The 8,594-nt window shown below is 39.3% G+C and overlaps 1 protein-coding gene across 1 annotated transcript in view; it reads right to left on the bottom strand.

Moving 5' to 3' along the window:
- Positions 1 to 3,858: 3,858 nt before the first annotated feature.
- The window catches only part of OXNAD1 (oxidoreductase NAD binding domain containing 1), a 119,159-nt gene continuing 114,423 nt past the window's right edge, over positions 3,859 to 8,594 (bottom strand). Inside the window, exon 9 of the mRNA XM_040352953.1 lies at positions 3,859 to 4,290. Within this exon, the coding sequence (XP_040208887.1) occupies positions 4,136 to 4,290 (155 nt within the window). The 3' untranslated portion in view covers positions 3,859 to 4,135. The remainder of the gene's footprint in view (positions 4,291 to 8,594) is intronic.

Genomic DNA, 8,594 nt, shown 5'->3' with positions numbered 1-8,594 from the left:
GTGGGCGTTTCTATTGTCCTGGTGCTCCAGGGCCTTCAAAAGTGTAATAGGTGGTTGAGAGATTAGATGTGTAATTTATGCTCCTAGAATGCTTGAAGTTGCTACTTCGGTGTTGGGCCTCTGTATGTGGCCACGCTGTGTAAAAGTCTCACACATGTGGTATCGCCATACTCAGGAGGAGCAGCAGAATATATTTTGGGGTGTAATTTTTTCTATGTACATGCTATGTGTTGGAAATATCCTATAAATGGACAACTTTCTGTAAAAAAAAATGCGTTTTTATTTTTTTCCACATTTTCCAAGAACATCTGGAAAAAAATGAACTGTTCAAAAGACTCATTATGCCTCATAGATTATACGTTGGGGTGTTAGTTTTCCAAAATGGGGTCACTTTGTGGGCGTTTCCATTGTCCTGGTGCTCCAGGGCCTTCAAAAGTGTAATAGGTGGTTGAGAGATTAGATGTGTAATTTATGCTCCTAGAATGCTTGAAGTTGCTACTTCGGTGTTGGGCCTCTGTATGTGGCCACGCTGTGTAAAAGTCTCACACATGTGGTATCGCCATACTCAGGAGGAGCAGCAGAATATATTTTGGGGTGTAATTTTTTCTATGTACATGCTATGTGTTGGAAATATCCTATAAATGGACAACTTTCTGTAAAAAAAAATGCGTTTTTATTTTTTTCCACATTTTCCAAGAACATCTGGAAAAAAATGAACTGTTCAAAAGACTCATTATGCCTCATAGATTATACGTTGGGGTGTTAGCTTTCCAAAATGGGGTCACTTTGTGGGCGTTTCCATTGTCCTGGTGCTCCAGGGCCTTCAAAAGTGTAATAGGTGGTTGAGAGATTAGATGTGTAATTTATGCTCCTAGAATGCTTGAAGTTGCTACTTCGGTTTTGGGCCTCTGTATGTGGCCACGCTGTGTAAAAGTCTCACACATGTGGTATCGCCATACTCAGGAGGAGCAGCAGAATATATTTTGGGGTGTCATTTGTGGAATATACATGCCATGTGAGAGAAATAACCTGTTATAATGACAATATTGGTATGAAAAAAAAAAAAAAAAAAAAAAATCTTAATTTTGCAAAGAATTGTGGGAACAAATGACAACTTCAAAAAACTAACTATGACTATTACTAACTACCTTGGAATGTCTACTTTCCAAAAAGGGGTCATTTGGGGGGTATTTGTACTTTATTGGCTTGTTAGGGTCTCAAGAAATGAGAGAAGCTGTCAGTACTTCAGGTGTGATCAAATTGTTCAATTTTCAGAAATTGGTACCATAGCTTGTAGACCCTATAACTTTCACCCAGACTAAATAATATCCAAATTTTTATTTATTTTTTACCAAAAATATGTAGCAGTATGCATTTTAGGCCAAATGTATGAGGAAAAATTACTTTTTTACAAAATGATATGATAGAAATGAAGAAAAATTCATTTTTTTACAAAATTTTCGTTCTTTTTTCATTAATAGCGAAAAAAAACAAAACGCAGAGGTGATCAAATACCACCAAAAGAAAGCTCTATTTGTGGGAAAAAAAGGACAAAAATTTCATTTGGTTACAATGTTGTATGACTGAGTTATTGTCATTCAAAACGTGAGAGCACCAAAAGCTGAAAATTGGTCTGGTTATTAAGGGTGTTTAAGTGCCCAGTTGTCAAGTGGTTAAAACTGCAACTGCCGCATTAGTGTGCCTTTAAATTCCAACCTAAAGCCCATTTTTTTTCTCCCTCGGATATAGCTGGTAACTGTGTCAAGTGTTTTTTTATTTTGTTTTTTTATTTGAGACCCCCAAGGGGGAGATTTCTCCACATTTCCTGTCCCTGACACAAGAAAAGGAACAGTAATCTGTGGTACAGGAAGACACAGACAGTAATAACGCGATAGAGATTCTAACCCTTCTGCATTTTACGTCTAATGCACAGTACTTACAGGGGTTAGACTTATTCACCGACCAAAGCAAAAAAAATATATTCTGGAGCTTAGCTTTACTGAGAACATTCATATAGATAATACAAAGCGACAGCAGATCATGCACATATTTCTGTAAATTGACAGTATGTTTGTTGTGTGCTACTGCTACTTTCAAGCATTTGTGATGTGCTTTTAGATGCCTTTTCTCTCTGTTGTCTACAGAATAGCTATCTCTTGACTAAAGGCCTTTTCTGTGATTTGCCTTTGTAGTGAATGAACAGTGAAGTACCTATGTTGTGTTTACTGCACTCACAGATGAATTATCTCCAGATCTTCCATTAAACTCATCCTTTGTACTCACTCTACATTTCATTGTCTTTCCCAGACTTGCGTTGTGCATTCTTTCCTCTTCCACATATTACATTTTTTTTCACAGGAGAACATAGGGATGAGTCGCATGGAAACATCTTCACTAGTTGGAAATACCCTCCTTGCAGTTTTTAGCAGGAATGTGTAGGTTTGTTAATTCTTCTGGTTTATCCTGTTTTATATGTACTTAAAACAACTCTCTGATGAACACGAGGACACATTCTAAAGTGGCCTCTCATGGACAGCATAAAAGTGAATTGAGAAAGACGTATTTGTAAAGTCTTCCATGGCCAATATTATTTCTTCTGGATAAGGCCAAACGACAATGTAGGCAGACACTCTTCCACAACAGCTTCCTATCTACGAGAGGGGGGGGGGGGGGTTAAAGACAGTGCACTAGCCATGCTAAAAGTCTGTTTTTATATTGACACGTAACTCAATAGAATGAAGGATCGATTGCTCATTTCTACATAACAGTCACCGTCTGTGCTTGCCCGTCATCCACACTGACTCCTTACTTTCTCTGCCCAGTACTGTTATGGGCTGAACACGACTAACAAATAATGAAGGGCACACCCTGGAGGGGAAAAGAGGGCTGTGCAATGGCTTACAGCACTGACTGGGGTCCTCTTTTTAAAATTCTGGCAAGGACTCTATCTGCATGGAATTTGTGTGCTTTCCCTTTGCTTATATGGGTCCCCCCCACACTCCAAAGAGAAGCTGGTGGGCTATCCAATTAGCCCACGAATGTGTGTGCATGTATGTATGCATGTGAGATAGGGGCCTTAGATTACAAGCTCTTGGGAGGAAGGGACTGATGTGAAAGTACAGTATGTAAAACTCTGCATACATTGCCAAGGCTATATAAATACTTGTAATAGAGAAAAGTGAAGGCATTCTAATGAAAGTGCCAAAAAGATTTCATAGGATACACTGCAAGAAGAACAATTGCACACTCCTTTTTTTGTTATGTCTCTTTCTGAAACTAGCCACTCCCCACTGTTATAACATGGTACATACCCAATGAGATGTGTGCAGCAGAAGACATACGCATGTCTTTAGAGAACTGCCAGATATAATGCAAGCTGGTAAGATATGTTGTGACTGTATTGGCCATTGAAAGGTGATCGATTGACCAACTTGGTAAATTCAGCTTGCCCATTAAACCCTGGTTCACACCTATGCAAGTTGCAGTTTACATATTCCAGATGCATTTTTCAATACATGTTTTTGATCCAGTCTATGGAACCAAATACCAGAAAAAAGTCCCTGGCCCTTTCCATAAAATGTACAGATGTGAACGTGACCCATAGGAAGCTATGTTAAATGGACTGTTGTGTGTTTCTGCAAACCTAAAAACGCACTCAAAAATGTATAGGTGTGAACCAGGGCTAACGGTTCAAATCTCAGCCGGTTCCTGCTGAACCAGCCAAGATTCGAGACGTGTATGGCTAGGCAAAAATTGTAGGAACTCATAGACCAAAATAACATTAATAGAATACTTTTAGCCAGCACTTTTCTGTTAGCTCGTGAGATTTCAGTATATGACAACTAAGACAAAATATAGTACAGTTTTAAAAATTATATTTAAATAAAAGACAGCAGATGATACATTGCTTAAAAAACACTCCACATTGATCTTCTTTGCTTTTCCATGTGTGGACTGTTATACTAGATGTAATAAAAATTACGGAGTGATGGCCATGTTCTTTACCGAACAGTTACTCTATTTAAATATTTTTGTCATTGCATGTCAGTGATTCTCCCTGAGAACAGTACCACTTGCTTCCAGCTGAACATCTCTGGTACTTGGATGAGGATATGGCTCCTCTGGCATTCCTCCTCTACCACCACTTTTCAAAGTAAATCCGTTCTCTGGGCACGTGCAGTTCCTCGAGCTGTTTGCACATGGCCTCAATCATTGGAGGTGGTCCACATATGTAACACAGATGATCACGAGAAACACAATTTGCTAGATGACTCCCGGTGACTCTTCCTTCTGTTCATGTTAGACAAAATAACAGCATTTCATTAGTAGCTGTCAAACCTAGAAATACATTTAAAGTGTATTTATCAACAAAATTAGTGTGAAAAGTTAAAGGGGAAGTAAACCCCCAGGGATAACTTACACCTACAGGTAAGCCTAGATTAAGGCTCACCTGTAGGTGCTTGCAATATCTCAGAGATATTTTCCATCAGGGTTTACTTCCTCTTTAATACCCAGTGAGGAAAAAAAATGCCATTGTCTTGTGCTAGTCTTGCGTAATTTGACACCACAATTTTTATGTATTTTTTATAATTCAAATGTATTTATTTGTTTATTCACCATTGTGATATGTAATTTATGATATAAGAGCGCGGTTCCTTTGTTTCTTTTCACGTTATAGGGTTTTTTACACTTTACAACATGCAGTTATTGTAGTTTGTTTATTTTTTGGTCATTGATTTGTACGGGTTTGGAACCTATTGGTTCCTATATTTTTTTTTTATAAAAGAAAAATTCGGAAGTTGGGCTTTACATTTAGCATTTGAAGGACATGATCAGAATCACACATTGCAGATTTCCCAGTACCGTATTTGTCACCGTATAAGCGGCTGGGCAAATAAGACGACCCCCTAATATTCAGTTTAAAACTGTGGTTTTGTGCTCTATTCACTGTATAAGATGACTACCTTGTGCGGTAATACCGTTCAAAAACTAAGAGGCCGCAGCCCGCCGGGGGCTCTGTAAAGCTGTATGTAATTCAGTATATGTGCCACTCAGCCAATCCCGGCGGGCTATGCACTCTGTTGATGACTACAGAGCGAGCTAAGCCTGCTTGGATTGGAGCAACAACCTCTGTCAATCCGAGCAGGCTACATAATGTAGCCTGCTCAGATTTGCAGAGGTTGTTACTCCAATCCAAGCAGGCTCTAGTCATCAACAGAGTGCATCGCCCACCAGGATTGGCTGAGCGGCGCATATACTGAATTACATACAGCTTTACAGAGCACCCGGCAGGCTGATATCTATTGGGCAGCTGCTTTACCCAGCGTATAAGGCGACCCCCGGTTTTCGGCTGTGTAATTCCTGTGTAAAAGGTCGTCCTGTACGCCGGAAAATACGGTACATGATTTAGCTTAAAGGGGTTGTAAAGGTTCTAAATAGGTTCATTTAAGCTAGTGCATTATTAGTTCACTTACCTGTTTTTCCTGTTTCTCCTCAGTAAACTTGATACCATCATCCGAGTGGTGGTTAGTCAGCCAGAACAGCTTACTAAACAGCTTACTGAGGAGGAACAGGAAGTGAGAAATCCAGACAAAGAAAACAAACATTTAGAAGGGAAATTTAAGGAAAAGGTAAGTAAACCAACAATGTACTAGCTTAAAGGAACCTATTTAGAAAATAAAAAACAAACCTTTACAACCCCTTTAAGTCGTAGTAGTTCAGAAAACCCAAATGCAAAGAATCTTGGGCAGTCCATTTTTAATAAATGTCGATCAGTTCAAAATGGGGGAAAATAAAGCACAATATAATTGTCACCAAGTTCATAAAAGTGAACAATTTATCTTATGTTCTGCATGCTGACCATGAAACTATAAAATTTTATACATCCCTGTTGGAGCACATTGCTTGCCATTATTAAAATACTTCTACTGTTATTTTTAAGTACTGGAGCCCAAATGCCAGCTCTTAGCAGTTTGTGAAATATTTTCGTTGCGGGGACTTCACTACCATTCTTTTTAATAAGACACAGAAGAACAAATGTAAGCCAATTATAAGCTTGAGAACGGCAGTGAATAAATGCACTAGAAAATAATACTAACTGAGAAACTTCACTTGAGCAGTCTATTAAAGCAAAGCATAAGGTTTTATATAAACATTAAACAGACGGCAAGCAGCAAAAACCCACCATATGTTTCCATAAAATTCCAATTTAAGTGCTGGCATGGTCAGGAAGAGGTGTGAAATTCCTGCACCTTTGTGTTCTCAAATGGGAGAGTTTCTTTTTAAGTGCGCAAAAGCTTTGTAAAAAAATTAGACCTAATTAGTCAGGCACTGCCTTTACAATAAGAGTCAAGATCATTACCAATGTCTGCAAAGACAGCAACCTATCAGTATTCCTAGGAAAGATGGTAATTAGAGGATGAAAAAACAAACTGCATCATGTCTGGCATATATTTTTAAAATGTCTTTTAAAATGAGAGAGGCAGAATTTAAACCTCTGTCAAATGTTAACCTCTGTCTGTGACCATTTAAGAAGATTTCCTTTCACATCCTTCTTAATGGTAGTGTAGACAGCATGAAAATATGACAGAGGTTCCAACCCTTTCCTACATAACAGGAAGTGAAGGGAGATCTCTCCATTGGAAGTTGGATTGTACCGATACTGTTTTCTTACTGGCGATTACGAGTACCGATACTTTCGGTCAAGTACTCACCAATACCTTTCCACGACTTGTTCACTCCCCGACTTAGTTGGGGTAGGCGGTACACTTTGGTGGGGGTGGGTCAACCCCGCCTCTTGACCATTGACCTCTGGGGACCCACCTTCTGACCACTGACCTCTGGGGAGGTCCCTATTTCAATCCCAGAGTTCTAGCCTAATTCTTCAAGGGGAAACCCTAACCCTTACCCTTAACCCAACCCTACAAAATTAATTGGCTCAAATCGCACTTCAAAAAATCACATGCAATTTGAACAGGAATGCAGTGCGATTCCTGTACGAATCACATGCGATTTCCCGCAACGCTCCTGTGTGAACCCAGGCTGAAGTCACCAAGACAAGCCTTGGTTCACACAGGAGCAGTGGGGGAAACGGCATAAGATTCGGACAGGAATCCCACTGCATTCCTGTTCAAATTACATATGAATCTGTGCAGTGCGATTTGAGTCCATTCATTTTTCATGGGCATCACAAAGGTATTGGCTTCAGGTACTGGAGCATTTGCACAAGTACTTGTACAAATGCTCAGTATCAGCAAAGATAACAAAACCAGTATCGGTGCAACCCTAATTGGAAGCACAAATGATAAAAGAACAACAGATAACCTTGAAATTATCAACAGGCAGCCTGATAAAGTCAATGCACACCAGGAGCGCCTGCACAGTATGTGAACCTGCTAGCTAGCAATCCAAGGTAGCCAAAGTCAGATTAGAGTGCAGATTTGGCACATGAAAATGAGGCGGGGCCACGCTCTATGTACACACACACACAGAAGGGACCCCGCACGAGCGCCCCACACAGCAAGCGGCTTGCTATGGTTTGCACTTGGAGGGGGGGGGGCATGAGCAGCCAGGAGTGCTGACAGGGGACGAGGAGAATCTGGGCTGCTCTGCGCGAAATAATTGAGTTGCATACATTGTGTGTATATATATATATACACACACACATACATACATACGGAACAATCAGAAATGCAGCACACTAAACAGATGATTTCAACCGTCTTCATTCATTGGGTTATTGGATGCTTTCCCAATGGTCCAGAATCCTAATACACGCATTTCAGGTGCATCCCCTGAAATGGCACATGACACCCGCACTGGATCATGATTTGGTGTATTACTACACCTATATATTTCCCATTTTTGTGAGTATGGATTTGGCTGTTTGTTCTTTATACTAATGAACCTTTGGTAATGCACTAGGCCTTTGCACGCTCCTGTGTGCTTGTCTATAGTCATCTACTAGATTCCCCCATGTGAGGAGGGCTGCACCGACAAAGCATACCACACTGTTGATGGTATGCATAATATTGTGACTTTATGGCAATACTCTAAGTGCTAGAAGTGTTTTATGTACGATTGTGGGTTTGAAATTAATATGTTGTTAATTCTTTTCTTTTTTACATCTACACCCATGAAAGCATCTTAAAAGTAGATAAGGTCATATTACCTATATATTTGTTAACATATCCCCTGTAATGACAGGCAACCTATTTTATATTACAATCAACTAATTTGTTTTACAAACTTTCAGCTCATAAGTATCCTTCGCCTCTCTTCTTGGGTGAACCCTTTGCATATTATGTGTATAAATTGTGTATATATATATGTATATATATATATATATATATATATATATATATATACATACACACCAAGTAAAACCTTGGTTTGAGAGTAACTTGGTTTGAGAGCGTTTTGCAAGACAAGCTAATTTTTTTTATAAATTTTAACTTGATATACAAGCAATGTCTTGATATAAGAGTAGCGTCATGTCACAACTGAGCATAAAAGAGAAGAGAGGCGCCTCTAAGTGTAGCAATATGGTTACATTTAATGACGGTACAACATTTAGAAACTCACATGGTTGATGA

This window comes from Rana temporaria, chromosome 5 (assembly GCF_905171775.1).
Source record: "Rana temporaria chromosome 5, aRanTem1.1, whole genome shotgun sequence".
NCBI lineage: Eukaryota > Metazoa > Chordata > Amphibia > Anura > Ranidae > Rana > Rana temporaria.
The sequence above is the reverse complement of the archived record's forward strand: the minus strand, read 5'-3'. Positions and strand labels throughout refer to the sequence as shown.